This window comes from Gossypium raimondii, chromosome 12 (assembly GCF_025698545.1).
Source record: "Gossypium raimondii isolate GPD5lz chromosome 12, ASM2569854v1, whole genome shotgun sequence".
Taxonomy (NCBI): Eukaryota; Viridiplantae; Streptophyta; class Magnoliopsida; order Malvales; family Malvaceae; genus Gossypium; species Gossypium raimondii.
The window spans coordinates 30,688,603-30,715,122 of record NC_068576.1 but is presented as its reverse complement, the minus strand read 5'-3'; the positions used below and the strand labels follow the sequence as shown (position 1 = coordinate 30,715,122).

The 26,520-nt window shown below is 32.1% G+C and overlaps 1 protein-coding gene, 1 long non-coding RNA gene and 1 other non-coding gene across 4 annotated transcripts; 2 read left to right on the top strand and 1 right to left on the bottom strand.

Moving 5' to 3' along the window:
- Positions 1-3,765: 3,765 nt before the first annotated feature.
- LOC105763669 (uncharacterized) lies at positions 3,766-7,945 on the bottom strand. The gene is made up of 3 exons (XM_012581964.2): positions 7,627-7,945; positions 6,627-6,872; positions 3,766-4,009 (listed from the first exon to the last, which is right to left on the bottom strand). The coding sequence occupies exons 1-3, from the start codon at positions 7,642-7,644 to the stop codon at positions 3,962-3,964; spliced, it is 312 nt and encodes a 103-aa protein (XP_012437418.1). The 5' UTR covers positions 7,645-7,945; the 3' UTR covers positions 3,766-3,961.
- A 3,981-nt stretch (positions 7,946-11,926) lies between these two features.
- Positions 11,927-12,032, top strand: LOC128035716 (small nucleolar RNA R71). Its single transcript, XR_008192267.1, has one exon. It is a non-coding gene; the product is annotated as a small nucleolar RNA R71 (small nucleolar RNA).
- Positions 12,033-17,499: 5,467 nt separating this feature from the next.
- LOC105763668 (uncharacterized) lies at positions 17,500-19,623 on the top strand. 2 transcript variants are annotated; one of them, XR_001124366.2, is made up of 3 exons: positions 17,500-17,575; positions 17,688-18,923; positions 19,158-19,623. It is a non-coding gene; the product is annotated as an uncharacterized LOC105763668 (long non-coding RNA). The 2 variants fall into 2 exon arrangements; XR_001124365.2 differs by lacking the exon at positions 17,500-17,575 and having other exon boundaries at positions 17,586-18,923.
- Positions 19,624-26,520: the final 6,897 nt, after the last annotated feature.

Sequence of the window (26,520 nt, the reverse complement as noted above, 5' to 3'; positions counted from 1 at the left end):
GTGAAGACCCGACAAGAATTAGGCAAAAAAAGGCCATGCAGAAGCTGGCCTAAGTATGGAAAGGAAAGAAGGGAAAATGCCCAAGGATCACAAGTAAAGATCCGAGAAGATAAGCCACCAGGGAAAGCTCAATGAAGTTGTACTCGAAAAACAAATATCATGGAAGAGATGGAAAGATCACTCCCAAGATAAGGATACTATCCAAGAGAGGAAAGTCTAGTGCGGGTACACCGTAGAAAGGATAGCTTCATATGGTGGAAACGAGATAGATGAGATTCTAAGCAAGGACTGGAGTGAGGGGCAGATTTCTAGAAGTAATCCCCAACTGCGAACAATAAGGAGGAATGAAAACGGGTTCTCCAAAGAGGCGAGTCAAGTTGAAGGTCAGCATGTTATGGAAATTTTCACAAGTCCTTCAGGACTATGGTAGGAAGGGAGAGTCCGCCAAGGACTGGTTCATTTAGGTTCGCCGAGGAAGGCATACGACCAAATAAGATAGAGGATAACAGGCAACCTAAGTAAAAGGAAGTGTAATGAAGGAAATATGAGAAGTAAAGAATGGATTTTGTCGATATAGCAAAGAGTCTGGGATATGGTCGAGTGGAGATTTGACCAAAGTAAGGTCTCATAGCAAGCCAAGTAGCTTGGAAAATCAGGTGGAGTACGTGGAAACACGAAAATTTACACATTTTTACATACTCTTTTTAACTTAAAATCATACAGTTTCAATAAAATTCTTGTCGAAAAAATAATTAATTTTTAAAAATAATTAAAGTGCATTTAAAATATGAACATGTGGTATTTTATAATTAATTTTGATGAATTTTGGTTATTTTCGACAGATTTGCACAAAGGGCAAAAAATGGCTCGGTAGACACTGTTAGAAGCGCAAAACCGAGAAGCAATTTGAAGTATCGAAGCGAACTAAATTTTAGCCTAAGACGGTCCAAAATTATATGTATTAATTCATAATATAATTAATTTTAATTTATATCCAATTTAATTTGGGTTAATAAATTATTATTAATTAATTATGAAAAAGTGGTCCAGTTGAGCTGAACTAAGTGAACCGAACCGAACAAGAAATGGACAGCCCAAAAACCGTCCCAAGAGCTGACCCAAATCAGCTTATTAGCTGATTATTTAAGCTTGCAAAGAGGCCCTTGAATACTTGTTCAAGTTGCATTCAAACCCTTCCACAATTGGTGGCTTTATAGATTTGCCCCAAGCCTAAATTAGCAAAGTTGAAACTATCAACCTTGCCACATGTGTGGCCGGCCAAGGGAGGGCTCTTTGGCTGATAATTTTAGCTATTTTTAGCAGCCCTCCTCAACTATAAAAACCGACCTTAGGGTAGTCATTTGTAAAACACACCTCAAGCATTCACATATTTCCTCTCTTCTCTCCACTTTCTCCCTTCTTTTCCATTCCAAAATTCCCTTGATCTCTTGCCGATTTCTCCTCTTGGGAAAGGGGCATTCATCAACTATTTGGAGCAGCAATTAAGTGTTCATAGCAGCCTTGGTCGACGAGGACAACGGAGAAGGAAAAACGGAGCAATTAGTCCAGCCACAGAAAAACAACAGATTTGATTCTTGTTCCTTATCTTTTTAATTTTTGTTATTGTTATGTTGAACATATCTATGAATATTTATGTTGTTGGAATGGTTAATTTAATCAATTTAGCTTGAATTTAATTCGTGTTAGGTTGATTGCATTTCGTTTGTTAAAATTATTGAAATTGTGTTTATGTTGTTATAAACCTTGGTAAGATGCTTGATTAAGTAAAATCATGACTAAGTTATTATTGCATTACAATTGTTAGGTAACTAATGAATTAATTATTTAAACGGATTGAAATTGTAATTAATGGACACAGTACTTAATCAGTGCATGTTTAATCATCTAAGGTAGCTGAGGGTTAGATTAGCAACGGTATCTGACGATACATTTGCCTTGCATAACTTGCAAGATTATTGTGATTAATCTATTTCAAGGTAAGGATACTTTGTTACCTCACATAGTCTTTTATGTGCTTATTAAATTGAGTTAATTGTTTGAATTGACATGGGGATTAGAGGTGTTCATGGGCCAGGCCGGGCCAGGCCCAGAAAAATTTCGGCCCGCGTCCTAGGCCTGGGCCCGGCCCGACCCGAAATCTGGGCCTGAAATTTTGTCCAGGCCCAGCCCAGGAAAAAAATCCTAAGCCCAAGCCCAGCCCGACCTGGCCTAATTTTTTAATAAACACCAAAAATTTATTTTAAAAATAAAAAATATTTTAAAATTAAAAAATAAAAAAATTTATATATTTATTATATTCGAGCCAGGCTCGGGCCAAAAAAGTGGTGCCCGAGGCCCGGCCCGTTTTCTAAACGGGCCTTGTTTTTTTGCCCAAACCCATATTTCGGGCCTATATTTTTACTTGAACCCTCCCATAATTCGGGCGGGCCGTCGGGCCGGGCGGCCACCTCTAATAGGGATATGTACAAGAGATTATTTCGATTTAATAAGTATGTATGTGCAATAACATATTTGCCTATTAAGATTTGTTTAATCGGTTGAATTGACATAGGGATATAGTCAAGAGATAAATGGATTTTGGTAGGTGAGTATGTTCATAAGTTAGCAAATTACAGAGTTGCCGTGAACTTATTCGTAACAATATAAACATGAGTTTAATAATTCTAAGTTGAGAAATGTAATTAATCTAACACAATTATGTCATCTTTATTAAAATCGTATTTTGAAATTGTGCATTTGAAATTTATTTATTTAGTTCACTTAGTTTAAAATCTTAGTTTTTAATCACCCTCTTCAAATAAAATATTTTTCTTCACCAAAGTGTTTTAAATAGAATTCATAAATAATTCTTTTCACAGTCCCTGTGGGTACGATAACTTGACATTAACTTGTCACTTTATTACTTGTTGCGATTGTATACACTTGCACATTTCCGTCGTTCCAGTCCGCCACCCTGACAAGGCAAACTTATCATGAGCAAACAGTGAGTAAATTTATGTTTAATTTATTTTACATTGGTTACCATCGTACGATAAGGCTGAATTATTTATGATGTAGTAAAGGAACTCACTAAGGTCATTCAAACTTACGGAGTTGACTAATGTTCACAGGATTTGCAAGGTTGATCAAGGACTCAGAGGAGAGACCAAGCCAAATAGAGATGAGATCGAGGGTCGCAGGCTGTTAGAATCATGCACATAGGAAGGGGGTTACCATTGGTGGTTTCGCCTCAGTATCTATAACAACGAAGCTAGATAGCATCCCTCAAAATCTGGATTTTTAGGACGAATGGGCCTTAGCAATATTTTAAGAATTATTTGTATGGGAATAGTCTGATTGGAAACAGGAATTGTGAGGATATAATCATTTAGTGGCTTAAAGCCTTAAACGTAAGAATTATTATTTTAAGTTTCATAATTGGATAGTTTTAGTTTTAGATTGTTTTATAGCAGTCCAATTAGAAAAAATTGAAGTATAGATCTATTTGTGACACTCTATATCCAAATTCAAAGGTTGGGTCGGGCTTAGGATGTTACAGATCTTATTCCACACACATCCCTATCACTTAGTCCTCTTTTGTAATTTTTATATCAATTTGTATTGAAATTTTCATATATTTTCATCGTAATAAAAATATTTAAGTGTTTCATGTAATATACGTTTTTTATATATATATTTTAATTATTTTTCTTTTGTCCTATTATCAGATTAGTATAACTTGTAACCTCGTAATTACATATAGAGTTCTCAATTCAAGACTCACTTCTCCATTAGATTTATAATTTCGAATAACATCAGTAACAATAGTTAAAAAGAAAATTCACTGAGTTATTATAAATCATCAGCAAATTTAATAAACATAACGATATGCAGGAGGCAAACCAAATACATAGGATCAAACACAAAAACAGAGAAGGGAAGGAGAGATTGCTCATCAGATTCAGGCTTTGATGCAGCAGTTGAAGTAGCTAAAGATACCTCTCTTCGACTGTCAACAAAATCAAAATGCAATGTGGTCATTAACTGAAAAGGTGAATATTTTATCTACTTTTAATAAACATATTTTATATACTATGGATAAATAATAATATGATAATATCAACTTTGAATATAATAAATTTATAAATAAATATTAATAATTTTATTAAAACATAATTAATTATAAATAAATATAAAGCTAAATATTAATATTGATATAAATAAGAAACAGAGCACAAGTTGCCAAACTTGATGTTTTGTTTTTCTTTGTATAAAATATTTCCAACAGCGAACGATCCAAAGTGCCCACTGCCATTCAACATAACTTGGATGGAGAAAACAACACTGGCACTTACGTGTGACCTAGGGAAGGTGTAACATGGATAACATATCCAGCGTACAATTCAATGAAATAAGTAGTTCAAACTTTTTGTGTTGATATTTGAAGGAGTCATTCACTTAAATTATAAATATATCATAACAAAAGGTACTTTTGTCTCATAAAAAACAAAGATATGATATATTTGATTTTCACTAATATATTGTACCATAAATGTTAAATTAGATTTTGATTTATAAGTGTAGGCAGCACTTTTCCCTATCTATTGGCACACATCTCCATGATGCATTCATAAGATAAACCATTAAAGACATATTGTAAACATACGAGGTGAATTGAGTTTGAACGTTAATGGTGTCATGTTTTTCCAAAATCATTGAGAGGTACCAGATCTCATCTCGGAGTTATATGTACCTTTATCATTAAATAAAATATCAATTTGGTAAAAAGATTCTAAATCTTCATCTGTCTGTCATCAGAACCACATATTCCTAAACACCCTGCTCATCACAAATTTGTCATTTCTCAATCTCACCAAACTATGCTATTTTTAGTCTAATTTGTTTTCATCTCTCAATTTAAAAATATATAAAACTGACACTTTCAAATTGTCTCATATCATTAAATGGAAATTATAAAAGTTAAAAATATTTCCAAGTGATAAGTGTGTATAATATCATAATATCACATTAGAATTTAAATTAATGGAACAAAATAGACTTAATTGTCAAATTAAAACTACTCTAACTCAAAAAAGAACATTCTTCTCATTTTATTGACCAGAAGGAGGGATTAAGAGTTAAGGTTAATCAATCTATCTGTCTAATCTTTTAAAAATTTTAAAGTGATTTAATAAATTATCTAAATTTAAAAATTAAGAAAAAGGAAAACTTAATATAACTTTTTTTTATATAAAGTAAATCATTATCCCTTTTTATTAAAGGTCCAAGCTATATGCTAAAGATTATTGGCTACCCACTTTGCTAGCATAACATCAAAGAAAAGATTAAATGACCCAACTAAGCCACTTCCCCCACCACCCTAGCACATGCATATGCCACTCAACTTTCGTATGTCATTGTCCCCCCTATTTAAAGCTACCTACCAAAACTAGAAAAAGCTATGTTTTGAGATATTTTATAAGGGAAATGTTACGAATTATATTTTATTATTATAAAATAAGTAAAGAATGCTTTTTTCTTTAAAAAAAAATCTAAATTAATCAGTTTTAGAAAATCCGAATAATTCAATGGGTAAATTACATTACAGGTCATTCAATTATGAATTTATTTTTTATCACTCAACTATAAATTTTATTAAATTGGTCACTTGATTAATCAAGTTTGTGTTTTTAGTCGTATTTCATTAAATGTAGTAAACTATTAACAGGAGAGTGAGGTTGCAGTTTAAAATTAATATAATAATAAATTTAGCCCTTAACTTTTACATATTATGTCAGTTTAATTATAGTTTTGAAAAATTAACTCCCAATATTTACATATTATTTTATTTTTATCTTAATTTTAAAAAATTTAAATAAACATATAAAATGTATAAATATTATTTAAAAATATATAATAAAATAAATAGTAAAAAAAATTGGGTTTCTCTTTCGGGGAGTAACAAGTTATTATCTTCATCATCTTCGGTTCTTAGTTACATTTGTCTAGTGCTTTAATCTAGCCCTCCTTACTGGACCAAAAAGGGGAAAAGCATGTTTTTTCTTCATTGAAGAGTTTTAAGTCTGCAATGAAGTTTTTTCAAATTTGGAATGACACTTCCAAACATCTGTTCCCTATTTAGCAAAATTAACTACAAAAGATCCTGCAAAACGATCCATCGATTTCGGTGAAATCAACCCTAGATTGCAAAACTACCCAAATCCATTGAAGCCAACTGAAATTGATTTGAAACCCAAATTCCATCTAAGACCCATCAACGTTGGAAACGCCAAAATCATATTAAAACACAAAAGAAGAAAATCCATGAAACCCCTCTAGATAATGACTTTTATTACTCCCACAAAAGAGCAGCCCAATTTTTATTAATTCTTATTTTATATTATATATTTATTCGATTTTTTTAATTAAGATTAAATTGAGAAAAGAGTTAATTTTTTAAAATTATAATTAACTTAATATAATATATAAAATTAGAATTAAATTTATTATTAGATCGATTTTTAAGCTGTGACTAATTTACCCTAACTCAATTTATAACATGAAAACTCATCAACTTAAACATTTTTAATCTGATCTATTATTTTGAAAATGAAATCTATACTTACGGTTGGAGAGTGATGAGTGGGAGGGTAATGGTGGTGATCATCTGTAGTAGGGGCAGTGGTAACAGTGGTGGCGGTTGGGTTAATAAACTCTTCTTCATTCCCAAGACTGGCTCTTGAAACTTCCCTCTTGTTTTGCTTCCTCATTTCCCTAATCTTTGAGAAGTCAAGTGAGTAATCTGGCAGCTGCCCTTGCCCTTTCTGCTCCCAGTCCCCAAATTGTGGCACTGATAGCCATGCTCCAATTTTCTATTTCAAGTTTCACAACCAAATCAATACCTTAATTAACTCTACCTCCATGCTTTTAACTTCAGCATTGTTTGATCACAATCACTAGTATTTAAGAAAACCAAATTTGTTGGTAGTTCAAAACAATGAAATCCCAATTCCCACATTCACAATCTGCTGCTCCATTTTATTCAACAGTTCTGAAATTTTATTAACAAAAACACCATAACTGCTCAAAGCCTCTCTTTCACCATTGGCTCAAAAGAAAAAGGTGGCATAGAAAGCAGATATGGAGATTCAAAAAAGCTGCAATTAAAAAGTAATCCCAATGCTGAAAGTCTGAAGTCTGAACCAAGTTTTCAGCTCTAAAAAAAAAGTGTTGATTGCGTTTCAAAAGTCAAAAGGATATTTATTTTAAAAGCTGTGAATTAAAATTTCAGTGGCAGAGAATTCATCACACCGCCGGATAGCATTAGCCAACAGGCACAAATCTCTAGACACAGTAAGAAAATCAACCAAAGCTGAAGGATTAAATTTTAAAAACTAGAAGAGTATAGGGACTAAAAGCTTATTTAGACTAAATAAAGCACTTATACCATAATCTTTTTTTTCAACTCTACGATTATCGATTTTTTCATGGAACTAAGGTAAAGAATATACATACCCAGTAAGATAAACATGTAGTTTAGCTTCAACCCTGAGCTCAATTTCCTTTCTTTTTTCTCAACAATATAAAACGGAGGCTAAAACCCCCAAAAAAGAAAAAAAAACTCACCTCCTTACGGTCTTCCATGCTTGACACCAAAAAGAAAAAAGAACAAAGGTGATTTTGCCGAAGTTTTAAAAGTTAGAGTTTGAGAGGAGAAAACTGTGGGGATTGAGGGAGCTCTCACAGCAAAACTGATAGAAAGCCACCGAATTGGTATTCTGTATGGAAAACACTAACCAGCACGTAATGAGATCAATCAGTCTCTGCTTTTATATATTTTTATATGCGTTTCTCGATGATAGACTTAACTTTTTATTGAAATTACATGGAATACCACTCTTTCGACAAGCTTTACGTTTACCATCGAAGTTTTTTATGCTTTGTTGCTCACTCGTTTTTCTTATGTTTTCCTTGTTTTGCTACATTCTTAGATGAATAGAAGGAAAGATTCCAATATCTCTTTTAGATTTTTGTTATGTCAGTTCGCCATCAATACACGTGTCAACATGATAGATGGTGCTGATCTCTCTTTTGACTTCACTTAGGACAATGTCGTGGGTGATCACTCGTCCTATCTATAGGAATGATGTCTTTTCATTGTCGGAATCACCCGCTAGACAAGCCCTCCCACTCTCTAATGGTGAGATAAGCACCCACGAATATAGCAACCTCAAGTCAATGAAGGGTTCACTTGGTTATAACAACCTTGTACTGATTGAATAAAGAATAGGATAGGCCCCACCATGAATACCATTCACGATCATAAATATCCTTTACGCATTTGGTGGGACTGAGTATTTATCTTGCCACGTTACACTAGTAGACAAGAGAACCTCTCTTATACCTTTCTAACGTTGAAGAAGGGATTGATTTTTCTAGCCCTAAAGTTACTTTGCCCAAATATTCTCTCTCTTTCCAAACAATCAGCTTTTCCTCTTATTCCTTTCCGGCTCTTTGCCTTTTTTGGTGAACCGGCCTCCACAGAATCACCACTTACTCCTCCCTATCTCCTTATCTTCCCTTTTTGTACCTTGTATCAACAATTGGTGCAGTGGGTGTGGACCGTATGATGCCTACGTCTCAGAATGATGCTACTCACAACCCTATAAAGCCCACCAAGTCCAACAACCCTACCAACTCCTCTGCTCAAGCAATCGGTGGCAACCTCATTAACAACGAGCTCCCTTCAAGTCAAAACCATCCTTCTACCACTCAAACAACAAACTAATCAAATCTTTGCCCTCTTGAAGCTTTTTATCCAATTATGGCCCTCATTAATTCTTCTCTCTTTGTTCCCCTGGTGGACACCGTCATTGCCATCCCACCAGTTGCCTTAGGTACCCAACCTCTTTCTAGAACCCCTCTTCAAGATCATAAAGACTAACTCTTGCAATAGATTCTCTCCCATCTAGTGACTCCTCCCTCTTAACCACTGCCACTGCCACCCATATCGATCGATGTCCCAACAACAACAAGCCTCTAGCCCTCAACACTAAGCCAAAGAGATGCAGGAGAAGATGCATCTCATAGAAGAATTGCTTCTGGCCCAACAACATCAATTTCAAGAGCAACAAGAGTGCCAATGCCTATTAAATTTGAAGAATGCTCATAACGAGCAACTAATTTCAGAACTACGAGTGTCCAAAGATGTTTCCAAGGATACCAATTTACCTCATCCTCTCCATCTGGAAGGTTCAACTCAGTTAATTGTTTGTAGGAACCAGAAGGACAATAGTGGTGCTGAAGACATGGAAGAAGTTCAACCTGTTAATCATCCAAATTAGGGGACCTGCAGCAATGTAGCTTCCGTTGTGAAGTAGATAGTGTCACATGTGAAATGATATACGATTTGTGCAAGTATACACGTCGAATCAAGTAATAAAGTGATGAGTGAGTATCGTTCCCACGAGGATCGAATTGAGGCATAAAAGTGGTCAAGTTATTATAATATATTGCAATTAATGCTTTGGTAAAGCTATAGTAAGTATGCAGTGGCAACTAAAGGAATAATGATTTATGCAATATGTGGAATTAATGAATACTTAGGAATGTTATGGCAAAACAAGAGTAGAAATGTAATGGTAATTATGAGAATTAATATGGGAATATCATGTAAACGATCCAGTAAATAACTAATAATGATGTGACAAAAATACTATGACAAAGAATAAAGGATATACGATATTGATTTGGAAGGTCGGGATTACTAAGAATCTACCCTTACTGTCAATAATGCCTTAGCTAAATCATACTGCGATTTATTGCTCAAAAGAGTTCTAAAATGGTCTGCTTCTTTTGAGAGCATAAACCTCAAGTTACCTTGCCCATGTCTATAACCCTTAATATGGTACCCTGCATTGTTCTCCTTCTGTTTGAACATTGCTTTATGTCTATAGTCTACTACAAGTATCTGTCGAGTACTTTCTCATATCATTCAATATCAATCCAATTAATCCAACCTTTTCAGAATTAAATTAGCTTATGGACATATCAAACAGTCGTCTATGTCTAGGGATTGCACACATACAATTTAGAAATAAAACAATTGAATGAAACAGTAAATTGATTTGTATTTATGCTTCAACCATTAAAGAAAATAAAAGTTTCATCATGTAATCCCAACCTGATGAGATTTAGCTCATGGGTTGGCACATAAAATTCAAAACGAAAATAACATCCAACACCATTTTCATCATTCAATTCACGGAAGAACAAAGTAAGAAATACGAAAGACTTTGGGAAGACAGCTTTCGAGTGTCCAATTCACCCTCCAGCGGCACAGTGTCATGCGGTGGTTGAGAGAGATTTCTTTCGTCTTCCTCTTTCTGTCTCTACTCAGCCGCTACCCTATATTTTTGCCTAAGGATCTCTTCTTTTTTTGTTCATTGTTTAGGGTTTCCTCCTATGGCCTTTTATAGCTTTTTCCCTAGTGTAAATCCAACAACCCATGTTTATCTTCTCCTCTTTTTGAATTCTTTTTTCAACAACCCAAGATTATTTTCTCCTATTGTTTAGGCAGATTTTTCTGGTACAAGTGCAGTTGGTCTGAAACTGGTATGCGTTGACTGTTGACTCAGTCTTCTTATAATTGTCACGACATTCGTATTGACAAAATGTCCAACCTTTTTCCCTGACAAACCTTCACTTATTTATTTCCCATTCCTCAACCTGCACCTGCCAAACCACCAAACACAACCCTACCACAAGCAATTAAAAGTAACAAATAATAATATTTAAGCACCATCCAAGTTTCTTATGCAACGTTCTAAAAATGCTAAAATAATATCCTAAAATACAACTAAGTTAACTTAAGTACAGTCAATTGACCTAATCTAAAGGCATGAATTATAACTCTTTTCAAGAGTTATCAAATAACAACCATCAAGTTGAAATTTTCTACAAGAAGTCAGAGGTTCTAAACTCGATGAAACCTCGTGGAGTTTCGCCAAAGAACCTTTGGCCCCGTTTGTTTTGACTCATAATTTCTTTGCCTCTTTCAAATTTCTGAAGCTCTCTTACAATGAGGTGGGTGACCCGGAAGATCATCTTGCCCACTACAATAACCACATGAATATTCTTGGGGCTTCCAATGTTGTGAAATGTAAAGCCTTTTTTTATGACTCTTTCTGATACTACCCGATAGTGGTACTTGTCGCTCTATCAATGGTTCATACGTAGCTTTGACTAATTGTCCATTTTATTGGGGATACTTTGGCCATTTTACTTTTGAAACATCGTCATTAGCTGACTCAGCTACTTACAGATGGTGTCCATTTGAGATTCAAGTCGTCCACATGTGGCTTGGACTTGTTGAATGTTCGTCTTCATCGATTTCATCTCCCTTTCTAGTTAGTCGAATCGTTGACCACATGCATCATTATCATTACCCACCGACCTTTGTTGTAAGTGTGGAGATTGGTAAGGAGGATTTGGTTGGTTTTGTGCTTGATTTTCACCTCCTTGGTTGCCTCCCCACTTGAGGTTTAGATGATCCTTCTAATCGGGATTGTAGGTATTTGCATAGGGATATTGATCCCTATTACCTATGAAGTTCACCTCCTACGATTGGTTTTTAGAATATGGCTTCGGTTTTTTTGGTTTGATAGTCAATTCCAAATGGTTGAGCTTCTCTAAGATCTGTTGATACTGATCATCTTCATTGACCACTTTTACCGTTAGAGGCTTTGATTTGTATGTGAATCTTTTATTTGGCCACATATATGAATTCATAGCCATTTCATCTATGATTTTATAGGCTCATTCGTATGTGTGGAACATGATCGATCCTTCGGCTGCTCAGTCTAGGTTGGATCTGATGTTATTGCCAACATCATTATAGAAATTTTAGATTCGAAGCCACACTTGCAGTCCATGGTGTGGTCACTTCGTTAACATTGACTTGAAATGTTCCCATGCTTCATACAAGGATTCACCTTCATATTGCCTGAAATTGACGATTTCTCGCCTAAGCTGAATGGTTCTACTAATTAGGAAAATTTTGTGAAGAAAATTTTCTGCTAAATCATCCCACATGGATATGGAACCTGATTCTAATAAATCTAATTGATCAGTTGCGTTATCGCACAGAGAAAAGGGAAATAACCGAAGACGTACAACATCATCAGTTACTCCACTGTACTTAAAGGTGGCACATAATTGTAAAAACCGCTTCAAGTGTTGGTTCAAATCTTCCACCATGTCCTTTTGAACTGCAAGGTATTTTGAATCATCTAGTTTGTGGCCGTCTTTATTTCAAAATTATTGGCGTTAATCGTCGGCCTTGCAATACTGCCTCACATCGCATCTAGTGTAGGTAAAGCATAGTAGCACAACGTGCTTTGATCCATTAGAACTTCTAAAAGGATGTTCTCTTGTCGTTCTTATGGATCATCGAACAATGGATTCTCTCGAGGTTGATTAATTACCATGGGTGGATTAGTATTCATCAATTGATGATGGCGTCTAATAATCTACTCAGGATCTAAATATGACTCGATTGGGGTGCTTCCACTTCAGGTTATAAACAACCTACAAACTAAAAAGAAATTAAACAAATAACAAAAAATTAAAAATAAAAGAAATAAAAATACTGTATCTATAGTATTTAACTTTCCTATTTATCTTATTAATTGTAAAAATGTTTTCAGATTTAATGTCGAAACCTCCTCGGCAATGACGCCAACAACTTGATCCCCGCTAAATGTGCGAACATTTGACTAGAAAATACTACACCAAAAAATATAAAAAATAAAGCAGTGGTGTCCACAAGTATACGATTCAAATTGTAATATTGTATTGTGTTACAACGGAATACAAGTAAGTATTACAAGGATTGTACCCAAAGGAGGATGAATTAAATCTATTGAAAACCTCTGTACAATAATAAGTACAAATAGTAATAATTAAATTCTATATAACAAAAAATCATAAAAGAAATAAATAATTGAAATAAATAAAAAAATAAAATAAACAAATAACTAAAGCAATTAAACCAATCAGGAAGATTAACTCTCGTTCTAGGGGTTGTAATTAAATTCAGATTCCGGTTTTAGGGTGAATTAGCTATTAACTAACCAATTATTACCTCTTGGACTCTAACTGATTAATTAATTGATTAAGACTCACTTATCTCCTGACCTCACTTTCTCAACCAAGATAAATTATAATTTTCTTAACAAACTTATCTCCCGACCTCGTTTAACAATTGATTACTTCCTAAGGTTGTCAAGCCTAGTGTCTAAGAACACATAATTTATACCAACTAATTTGGTAGTAATTAATCACTCCCCCATCCACTTGCTAATCTCCCATAAGAGAATTAAATACTCATGGTATTCATAATCTCAAACTCAATTGATTTAAACATGTAAATGACACGAATAAACCGAAAGAGAAAAGAGATACAGAAGACTCTTGATTTGTATCGATTAAGAGAGGAATAGCAAATCTATCGATTGGGAAAACGAATCTCATCGCTTGCAAAGGAAAATAAACTGAATAAATTCGATTGAATAAAAGAAATCTTGGATTGAAATTGATTCCAAGAGAGAAGAACAAAGTGTTTAAAAAATAAAAGAAAACTAAATCTAAATCCTACTCCCAAATTGCGAGGCTTTTTGGATGCGTCTAACACGACTTAGTTACATCAAACCCCTAAAATCTTATTTATAGAAGTACTAGCAGCCTTTATTAGGTCTTCAACATGTCCTAGACATTCATATAAGGTTGATTGTATGGGCAAAAATAACCTCGAAAGGCTTGGGCTCCACGTTGGTCCTATGTTACGCCATAGACATTGCATGGAGTGACATGACATGCTTTCTATGGGCTCTTGGGTCCGTTTCATCTTTTAGTGGCTCAAAAAGCTTATGCAACACTTGCCCCAAGTGCCTACGTCCGTTACGCCCTAATTCACCATCTTGCACACTCAAATTAACAGATTAGAACTACCTAAGGCTTGTGTCGGCCTAATAGGTCATTAACACTCACAAATGTGTTAAAAATACTTATTTTACTAAATTTTAATACTAACTACTTAATACTGAAAACACACTAATTAATACTAAAATGACTAAAAAATAAGCTCCTTAAATGCAGATATATACCAAAATGACTACTACATTTGACGTCAAGTCATCCATCTCAACATAGTGAAGAAGCTCAGACTTCCTCTTGGAACTTGGAATACTACCATAACTCACTTTTTCACTATTTTCATTATAAAGTTAGTTTTAATCCCACATTGACTAGTGAATGCTACCATAACTCACTTTTTCACTATTTTCATTAAAATTAATTTTGATCCCTTAAAAAGTTAATTTTAATCTCATATTGTCTAGAGGACACTCTCATGCTTACACTTACCCTATAAATAAGTGTCAATTTCTTTACCGTTTTTATTAAAAAAGTTTATTTAAATCCCACATTGATTAGAGAATACTCTCATATCTCAGACTAACAATTTCTTCACTATTTTTCATTAAAAGTTTGATTTTAGCCTCACATTAACTAAAGAACACTCCCACATCGCTCATTGACCTTATAAATAAGTGATAATTTCTTTATTATTTTCCTTAAGCAGTTAATTTTATCCCACATTGGCTAGAGAATACTCCTATAGCTCACTTTTTCACTATTTTTATTAAAAGATAATTTTAACCCCATATTCTTTAGAGAATACTCCTTAGCTTACTTCTTCACTATTTTTATTAAAAGTTAATTTTAACCCCACATTCACTAGAGAATACTCTCATAGCTAACTTCTTCACTATTTTCTTTAAAATTAATTTTAATAGCTTAAAATTTAATTTTTATCCCATATTGGCTAGAATACACTCTCATACTCACGCTTCCCTATAAATAAGTGTCAATTTTTTTCCTATTTTTATTAAAAAGTCAATTTTAATCCCACATTGACCATAAAACATTCTCATATCTATAAATGAGTGACAATTACTTACCCTAAGTGTCAGTCTCTTCACAGTTTTCACAAGTTCTTAAGAATTTCTTCCTTTGTGGAAATTAATGAGAGCGCTTATAGTTTAAAGTTATTTATATATTATTGATATGAATGGTGATGATTCGATATAATACTAATACTAAGATTTTGCAAATAAATGGTGGTGGTTCCAATATAATGCACTTAGTTGCCAAAAGTCAATAAGCAAATATTTTATATCTAAAAATATGAATTAATTAAATGAATGTTTTAATTTAAATACAATAAATATGTACTTCTATATGTATATAAGTACTAATTTACGCTATTATTAATTAAAGGTACAATGATTGTTTTATAATTATAATTAATATTACCATCTCCACATATTATATTATTTTAGTTTACTTATTAAACAACGTATTATTAGATTTAAAATTGGATAGATTTTCTATTAGGATTATAACTAATTATACACTAATATGTTCATATATTATAGCAATTTGAAGAAGCATTTTAGGAAACTAATCCTACATGTCACAGTTACATGTTTGCCTAAAATTAATCACGTAATTATGGAAACAATTTGTATTCTATCTTATAATTGTACCATTAATATGTAAATTGGGTTGTATCCACCAAATTTAGTCTCCTTTTTAAACAATTTAAATGATTTCTGAAATTTTTAAAGCACTGTAATTAAATCACAATTAGTTATTTACAATTTTAGCCCTTATATTTTTAATGCATTCCGTTTGGCACAAATTTTAAAATGAAATAAATGTAAAGAAGTTAATAGCATTGTTATTCAAACTTTCATTTATGACATTTTAAAATAACTATTTTAGTAATTTAAAGAAATTTAAACCATTTAATTTTCCTAAAATACACAGGATTTATTATGTAAAAAAAAGTGTTGGAGATTGATGAATGATATAGTCATAAAGTTTATGGTCAACTTTCTATATTTGTTAAATTTAAAATGGTAAGTTGTTTATTCAACTTTAATGAATTAATGGAAGATGAAATTGCTTACCAAAATTGGATGGGGAAATAACAACGAAAACCCTCCGCATAAATATATCACACCTTCAGTCCTTCACAATTTGCTTTCACTTTATAATTCAATTTTACATATTTAGTCTCTAATATTTTTATAAATTTATAATAAATTATTACTTATAATATTTTACATATTCAATTTACTAATTCTGCTACAACTTGCATATGTAGGTTAAATATCATACAACTATTATTCTTTTTATCAAATATTCATATTTCGAATTAAATTATCTATGTGATTGTCATTTAAATTTAATAAATTCTACTGTAACTCATTTAATTTTAATTAAGTATAATATTTTCTTTTACCAGTTTGTTAAATTATATTTTAACAATTCACACTTTCGTATAAAATATTCATATACATTTATTTTATATCTAACCTTAAAATTATTTCATTGTAATTAACCGACCGGATATAAAATGAATTTTTTTTAAAATAGTATATATATACTATTGCAATATGAGGTTCCAAAAAAGGAAATAAATAATCATATTCACATTATAATTTTTGACGTATGGCACTCTCTATCTATCTGAGTCACTTACTTACAATTTGGGTAAATTACTTTTACTCATTGCCTTTTTATTTTATTTTTAAATTATTCCATGCCTTTTGAATAAATTCTTCTTTATAATTTTTATATGTTAAATAACTTATCTATTTCTTTTAAGATTTTATTTAATTGAATTAACTTGAATATGAAATTGTTAAGCTTAAATATATATATATTTAAAAAATGACACAATTTAATAACATTTATCAAATTAATTTTATATTTTCAAAAATAATAAGAGTTAATTGCTTTCGTTTACTAAAGTAGACCACTGATAAATATCAAATTTCAAAATTGAATATTAACAATTTTGACTTTAAAAGAAATTAATTTAACAATATATAAAACCCTAAATAATCTATAAAAAGTATAATAATATTATTTAAATTATAATATATTAATATTAATATTCAAACCATAATGAATTTTATTATTTTAATATTAAATATTTTAAAATTAAATATTAATAAAACTAATTCTAAATTAGTTAAAATATTTAATTACATTACATTTTCAATTCATTAATGATTTTTTGAAGAAATTCATTAATTTTTTGAAAAACCAATGTTATAAAAATATTATAAATTTAAAATACACAATTGGCTTGTACATCACATGAGAATCCAAACTAGTTCATTATCAATTTTCAAAAGAAAAATCGTTTAATGTTTTATGTAGCCTTTACGAAATTAAGTTATTTATCCACAATTTAGGAATTACTTATTTCTTAAAAACCTTTATTGTTTTAAGTTTCCTTTATAAAATTAATGTAATTTTCCTATGATTTAAGAATTACCTAATTTCTTAAAATAAATTAATATTTTAAGTAATCTTTAAGAAATTAAGAATTTTCTTGTTGAAGGGTTAGTTAGTATTTAGTTGGTAGCTTAAACTAGAAATTGTTAGTTAGTTAATTAGTTAGGGATTGAATCGAAGTTGTATAAAAGGTGGCATGAATGTAAGTTAAATTTAACCTTTTTTTCAAATTAATAGAAGTTGTTCTCAGATTACTTTTCCCCTTTTCTGTTTCACGCCCTAATTGTTTTTGGGTCTCAAACTAAATCACGCAGAGCTCACCACCAGTCTGTCACAACTCAACGGCAGCCATCGGCGGTCTCAACATGGTATCAAAGCCACTGGCGATTGGTTTTCTCCGACAGCTGTGTCTCTCTTCTTCAATCTTTGTTCGATAGTTTCTTTCGCGAGAACATTTCTCTTCGTTTGTCAGCTTTTTCGCTTATCTGTGGTTAGTCTTCTTTGTTTGAGAGAGAATGATGACTCCATTAGATTTCAATGTTGATTTAACCATCCATTGTACTTGCATCCATCCAATACTCCAGGTACACAGTTAGTCTCTTATCAGCTTCTTGGGTCTGAAAATTACACTGTTTGGAGTTGAGCTATGCGAATTGCGTTGTTGGCAAATAATAAGCTAGGTCTTGTCGATAGTACCTGTTATAGAGACTTAGTGCCAATTGAATTGCATCCATAATCGGATCGATGCAATGCTATTGTGTTGTCTTGGATTTTAAGCACTGTTAGAAAAGATCTTTCAGTAAGGGTTGTTTTTGCTTCAAGTGCTGAGGTAGTTTGGACAGACCTTGGTGAACGGTTCAACAAGGTCGATGGCTCTCGAGTTTTCTTCTTGCATCGTGAGATTGCCTCTTATTGTCAAGGGACTATGTTTATATCTGTGTATTTCACTAAATTGAGATTGTTATGGGACGAGTACGATGTGTTGGTTCCTTTTTCCTTTTGTGGTTGTTGTGGACACTCAAAGCAGAATGCCGATCATATTATGCAACATCGATCGTTCCAATTTTTGATGGGTCTAAATGATACCTATTACTTTGTTAGGAGTCAAATTTTTTTTATGACCCCATTGCCTACAGTCAATCAGGCATATCTATGTTGGTACTGGAGTCTCAAAGACTTAATGCTTCAGGACCAGCAGCCTCGGATCCAACGTCGGTATATTCAACTCTTATGACTTACAAGAAGAAATTTAATGGTGTTTGTGACCATTGCAAAATCAAGGGACACAAAAGGGAGAGTTGTTACAGACTAATTGGGTATCCTTCTGATTTTAAGTTCACTAGGAAGAAGGTAAATGATTCAGCTGGCTCTGTGAATAGTGTGGTTGCAGTTGAATCTGTAGGTGAGGTTGTTGAAGCTGGTTCATCTAGTGCTCCTCAAGGTGTAAGCACCGGTATTTACATCAGCTCAATATCAACAACTATTGAATTTGTTGAGCAAAGACTCTTCGACGGTACCTACTGCGAGTTTGGCAGAAACTAGCTTGGCAGGTATAGTCTTACCTTGTAATCTGTTGTTCCATGTGTATCTCTATCTTGTGTTCGTTTACCTACTAGATCATCTTCGCTAATAACACACATTGGTTCTTGCACTGTTTCTCCTAGTATTAATTTACCAATGTGTTGTATATACCAGACTTTCATTACAATTTACTTTCAATTTCTAAACTCACTAAAGACCTACATTGTTCTACTTCCTTTTATCCTAATTTTTGCAAATTTCAGGACCTCTCAAGTGGCAAGATGCTGGGGATTGGTAAAGAACAAGGTGGTCTGTACGTCCTTCAGCCTTCTCAACCTACTTCTTTGTCAAGTTCAGTAGTAACCAAGGGTAACATTTCATCTGACACAACTGCTACTACTAATTTCCAGGCTAAGTAGAACGCCTTTACAACCATGTAATTTTTTGGATAGTACTCCTATACTTTAGTGTTCTGTTTGTCCTTTAGCTAAGAAAACTAGATTGCCCTTTCCAATAAGAAAAACTTGGGTTGAGGCAGTGTTTTCTCTTCTTCATTTAGACTTGTGGGGTCCATATAGGGTTTCAACCCACAGTGGGCATAGGTATTTCTTGACCATTGTGGATGATTTCTCCCGTATGACTTAGGTTTATCTTTTACGTTTGAAAAGTGATGTTCTTATACAAATCAAGCAATTTTTTTTGTCATGATTAAAAATCAATTTTTAGCAAGTGTCAAAATTGTACGGAGTGATAATGGATAGGAATTTTTTAAGAGTGAGCATACTGATTTTCTCCATACCGTGGGCATCGTACGTCAAAGTTCTTGTACGCACACTCCACAACAAAATGCGGGTGGCTGAGCGTAAACATCGACATCTACTTGAAGTGGACCGAGCTTTAAAATTTTAGTCTAACATACCTAGCAAGTTTTGGGGTGAGTGTGTCATAGCAACCTATTTTCTTATTAATCGTTTACCAACACCACTTTTAGGTTGGAAAAGACTTTTTGAGGTTTTTTATAAAAAAAATCACCTGATCTCTCGTGTTTAAAAGTATTTGGTTGTCTTTGCTACGCCACCACGCCTCATAATCGGGACAAATTTTCACCAAGAGCGATACCATCAATTTTCATGGGATATTCTACTATCCAAAAGGGATACATTCTATGCAACCTCAACACGAAAAGTTTTTTGGTAAGTCAGGATGTCATTTTTCATGAAACAATATTTTCTTTTAAACTTTCTATCCATTCTCCTTTTCTCTTCCGTACAACAGATAGTAATGCTTTTCTTGAGCTTGATACTTCATTTTCCTTTTCACCTAATAAACTGGTTTTACCACTTGATTCTCCATCACCTCATTCCTCCTCTGTACCACTTGTTTCATCATCTTCTGAGTCACCCATTGTGTCAACGACACCTACACCTTTGTTACGTCGCACTTCCTACCTTCCTAAACAACCACAATGGGTGAAAGACTATGTTTGTTCTAACCAATCCACTGCTGCACTTGAATAAAGTCAGTATGCTATTTCTAATTTTTATTCTATTTCTCATTTACCATATCATACCCCTTTTTTTTGCTAATGTTTCTTCTATCACTGAACCCCAAACTTATTAAGAGGCCATTTTGGATTCAAGATGGATTGATGCTATGAAATAGGAAATTTGAGCTTTGGAAGAAAATGGCACATGAGAAGTAGTGTCATTGCCTTTTGGTAAGGTTCCCATTAGTTGTAAATGGGTTTATAAGGTGAAGTATAGATCTGATGGCTCAGTTGAGCGATTTAAGGCTTGGCTTGTTGGTAAAGGTTATCGGCAGAAAGCTGAGGTGGATTTTCAAGAGACTTTTTCCCCGGTAGCGAAACAAGTAATTGTTCGAGCTGTCATTAGTATTGCTGCCATGCATAATTGGCCGCTTTTTTAGATGGATGTCTATAATGCATTTCTTTTAGGTGATTTGTATGACGAAGTTTACATGGATCTTCCGGAGGGTTTTCGTAAACAGGGGGAGCATCAAGTTTGTTATTTACTCGAATCTCTTTATGGTTTGAAACAAGCATCTCGGTAGTGGAATTTGAAGTTAACTGAGGCCCTTATACATAGTGGATATATTCAGAGCAAGCATGATTATTCTTTGTTCAAAAAAAAACCAAGGTGATAAGATTGTTGTGATGCTTGTTTATGTAGATGACTTACTAAATACAGGAAATGATATTAGGATGATTGATGAGTTAAAGAATGTTCTTCATAAGAGTTTCAAAATAAAAGACTTGGGAGAACTAAAATATGTCCTTGGTATTGAGATAGCACGGTCAAGCAAGGGCAACATTTTAAGTCAGCGAAAGTATGCCTTGAAGTTGATATCAGATGCTGGGCTGGGAGAAGCAAAATCAGCTGGCACACCACTTGAGCAAAATAAGAAATTCACCACAGCCAAGTACGATGAGCTTGTGTATTTGGTAGATAGTTATGGTGAGTTGCTATCAGATGTATTGACGTATCAGAGGCTTATGGGTAGGTTGTTGTATCTAACAAACACTCGGCCAGATATCTCATATGCAATTCAATATTTGAGTCAGTTTATGCAAAAACCCAAGAAATCCCATTATGAAGCAGTGCTTCATATTTTTCGGTACATAAAAAAGAGCCCGGGGTAAGGGATCTTATTAGCAACTGAAAACAAAGCACAAATTATTGCTTATTGTGACTCTGATTGGGCCGCGTGCCCTATGTCAAGAAGGTCTATCACGGGGTTTTGTATTAAACTTGGGAGTTCACTTGTTTCTTGAAAATTGAAGAAGCAAAGTACAGTTTCCCGCTTATCAGCTGAAGCTGAATATTGGAGTATGGCATCGAAGCTGTTGAGATAGTTTGGTTGGATGGTTTGTTAAAAGAAATCTATTTTGACAAATTTGGTCCAGCTTTACTACTTTCTGATAGCCAAGAAGCACTTCAAATCGCAGCAAATCCTGTGTTTCGTGAACGGACAAAGCATATCAAAATATATTGTCACTTTGTCAGAGAAAAAATACGAGATGGGTTAATTCGGACTCAATATGTGCGCACTAATGAGCAACTTGCGAATATCACGACAAAGGCACTTGGTGTTCAACAACATGAGTATTTGATATCCAAGTTGGAGGTTAAAGATCTTTATCAGCCTCCAACTTTAGGGGGAGTGTTGAAGGGTTAGTTAATGTTTAGTTGGTAGCTTAAACTAGAAATTGTTAGTTGGTTAATTAGTTAGGGACTGAATCAAAGTTGTATAAAAGGTGGCATGACCATAAGTTAAAATAGACCTTTTTTTCAAATTAATAGAAGTTGTTCTTAGATTACTTTTCCCCTTTTCTGTTTCACTCCCTAATTGTTTTTGGGTCTCAAACTAAATCATGCAGAGATCACCACCGGTTTGTCACGGCTTAACGGCGGCCACCGGCAGTCTCAACATTTTTATGATTTAAGTAAGGGTAAATTATGCAGGTAGTCACACAATTAAAAAAAAAAATTCATTTTAAGCATTCAAAATAAAAAATTTTCAATTTAAACACTCACATTACATAGTTCGGTCATTTTGGTCACTCCCGCTAAAATCACAAACGGCAAGCTGACATGGCAGGTAAGAAAATCGGCGTGGTAACAAATTTAGCCCTTAACTTTTACTTGTTATATAAATTTAATCATAATTTTAAAAAAATTAAATCTCAAAATTTACAAATGGTCTCTTTTTTGTCCTAATTCTAGTAAATTAAAAGAAATATATAAAAATGCATAAATATTTTCAAAAATAAAATAATAAATTTAAAAATATATAAAAATAAAAATATTCTTAAAATATAATTATAAATTTAAAAATATATAAAAATAAAAATATTCTAAAATATAATTATAAATCTAAATTTAAATTTAATATTAAATAAATATAAAATATATTAATATTAAAGAAACTAAAATTCCCCCCATCCCTTTCTTATATTTTTGTACGATTAATATTTTAACTATCTAAGCGTCATATTTTATATTTCATTTATATAAACCATCATGCATGTCAAATTTGATGTAAATTAAAAAATTAACTATTAATTTTATATAAAAATCAACCATTCAATAAATATTAATATTAATATACACTATTTTATATCAATATGATAGATATATCATATTAGTTTTAAAATTTAAAAGTATGAAAAATATAATTAAATTGACAAATCAAACGGTTGGATTGTTAAAATATTAACCGTACACAAAAATATGAAAATCCTAAAAGAAATTAAGTAATTTTTCCGTGATTTTAGAATTATTTGATTTCTTAAAATCCTTTAATGTTTTAAGTAACATTTAAGAAATTAAATAACTTACCATGATTTAGTAATTACTTAATTTCTTTAAATTCCTTTGGCAACATTTAAGAAATTAAATAATTTACCCAAGATTTAAAAATTCCGTGATTTCTTTAAATCCTTTTAATGTTTTAAGTAACATTTAAGAAATTAAGTAATTTTCCCAAGATTCAAGAATTATTTGATTTCTTAAAAGCCTTTTAATGATTTAAGTAATCTTTAAAAAATTAAGTTATTTACCCAAGATTTAGAAATTAATTTATTTTAAAAATCCTTTAATATTTTAAGTCTCATTTAAGAAATTAAGTAAATTACCCAAGATTTAATTAAGTAATTCAGCAAGATTTAGGAATTTTAATGTTTTAAGTAACATTTAAGAAATTAAGTAATTTTCTCATTATTTTGAGTTACTTAATTTTTAAAAGTCCTTTAATGTTTATGTAACATTTAAGAAATTAAGTAAATTTCCGTTATTTATGAGTTTCTTTATTTCTTTAAAACCCTTTAATGTTTTAAGTAACATTTAATGTGAGTTTAGATGAGCGGTGCGTTTACTTGCTATTAGTGTAAAAACAGCGGTGGTAGTGAAATTAAATATTATTGCGATATTGTAGCATGAAACAAAAAATAAACTAAATGCACCGCACTGCACTACACCACCCATCTAAATCCATTCTTTAAAATTTAAGTAACTTTTCCACGATTTTTAATTACTTAAGAAATTAAGTTATTTATCCAATGTTTTGGTAAATAACCTACTTTCTTTAAAGCCCTTTAATGTTTAAAATACTTAAGATTTAAAATTACTTAATTAGGGAAAAGGTGTAAAGATTATGTGAAAAATATGCCCTTAACTCTCAAACTTAATTCCATGAATCAATTAACAGTATATAATCATATATATTAAATTATGACACACAAGTGGAAAATAAAGTTATGTAAGAAATATATTTATAAAAATAACATAAATAATAAATGAGGTTTTGGTTTAATGGTAAAGTACAAGTGTTGAAGCCTACAAAGGCTTGGTTGAAATTTTATTATGTCTATTTATAATACTATTTTATATAAAAGATATAAAACGATAAAATACCCTCAAATAATATAATTTATTAAAGTATGAGTATTTTCATTCTAACAAGTGCACTATTGGTAGCATTTTATCCCGTTGACTTGTGACATCAAACTCGGTAAAAATTTTAATATTAATAGAGATTATAAAGTGATCTACATTGGTAAATTTGAGAAATTTTGGATTCTTGCATAGTTTTCATTGTTACAAGTGTACTATTGGTTACTTGACATGTCATTGGTTTTAATATTTTTATGATGAACAACTTTAAATGTATTTTTTAATAATTCAAAATGATTATGTATACTTACTAAAGTGATGTCACAAAATTTATTGATTTCTTTAATTTAGGTCTCAATATGTAACTGTTTATTTTGAAATATTCATTTTTTTGTTTTAAAATAAGACTTGATTGTCAAGTCCAAACTACAAGATACTACATTCATTGTCAGAGTAACTATAATCAAGAATACTCAAATTTAATCATTAAAAATTTAATTATGATCATTACATTATTAAAACACGATATATGATCATTTTTGGGTCATATACAAGCTTACAAAAGATCAATACTATCTTAGGGTTGAAGAAGGACTAAACTGTAATGTTTTCAAAACTTCTCAGGCTGGTGTCGCGGCTTTTAGGGTTTGGTGTCACGACCTTGAAAACAATATGCAAGCTTACCAACATGAGAACCAAATTGTAAATTTCTCAAAATAAAACAAAGCTGACGTCGTGACGAGATAGCCTGATGTTGCGACATTCAAGGTGTGAAGTTGACTTTCTCGACAATCCACTAACTCCCAAGTTTCATACTTTTCCAAGTTAACATAGGACTAAAAGGGTGGCCATAAGGCCACAAAACGATCATTCTCACACCTAAGATAGTTCAGTATACAATTCGCAAACCAATAACATATTTCCCATGCATAGCTATAAACCATTTCCATATATTCACAACTCATTTACACAAACTTGACCATTTCCAACATTTAACAAGGTAATCCTCGATAAATGCCATTAATTCAAGAAACAAGAACTATACAAACTTTGTTGAGTCGAGGATTGTTGGCTAGATACTGAATCAAGACTTGGCACTTGAAGAATCACCTATACCAGTGCATAGAATAAACAAATCGTACGTTGAGCGATAAAACTCAGTGGTACTTTCATGATACAAATCAATATAATAAGAGGATTAACCATATAAACAATCAATTCATATTCCATAATCAATCAAGTTACAAACCATTCATGTTAAATACCAAACTGATACCAAGTTTACATTTAGCCAAATTCGTATACACATATTATTCTTACATTGTAATAACATATCATAATAAAAATTCCCATTTCACCTCATCTATTCATCCCTTTTAGTTTAACTTTCTTAAATTACTTGATTCATTAGATTACCTCATCAAACACATAATCTCAATTAACAATTCAATATGACTATGGTAAAAGAATTCATTCAATCCACAACATAGTTTCCTACATCATCAACCAATACATATATATTACATTTCATATTATCTTGACCTATCTAAACTACAATCAACATGATATATTCATATATATATAATTTTAATCCTATTCACATATAATACAATTTTATAATATCATTTCATATAATTATTAAATTCAAATAACAATTATCAAGTTCATATTTTATATTCTCTATTACCTAGACTTAGTCTGAGGACGAAAGCGCGAATCCTCAAACCAATACACTAGTTAGGAAAATTGTCACACGAAATGCATATTGGCGTATAAGCGCATCCTGGCACATAAGTGCATCCTGGCACACGAAGTGCATATTGGCGCATAAGCACATCTTGACACACAATGTGCATAAGCCTATATAGTTAATAGGATACCAATAATCCAATCAAATTATATAAAGCAATTCCTTACATTATCAATCCATACAACATATTATTATCGAATTCATATCGATCAATGTCATTTTGTCATTCAATACCATTCATGAATCAAACATATATACTTTTAACATTAAGTTATTCAATTCCATGTTCAATCAACATCTTTTATCCATTTAACTTACCATTCGAATCTCTTTCTAGAGTCTATTGACTTATTCTTACTTGTTTCGACCCCTAAGGCGTGTTTCTTATTGATTCACATAGTCGTTTATATGCTTTCTTAACAACAATTCCATATATACACATATGATTCTATAACATCACATAAA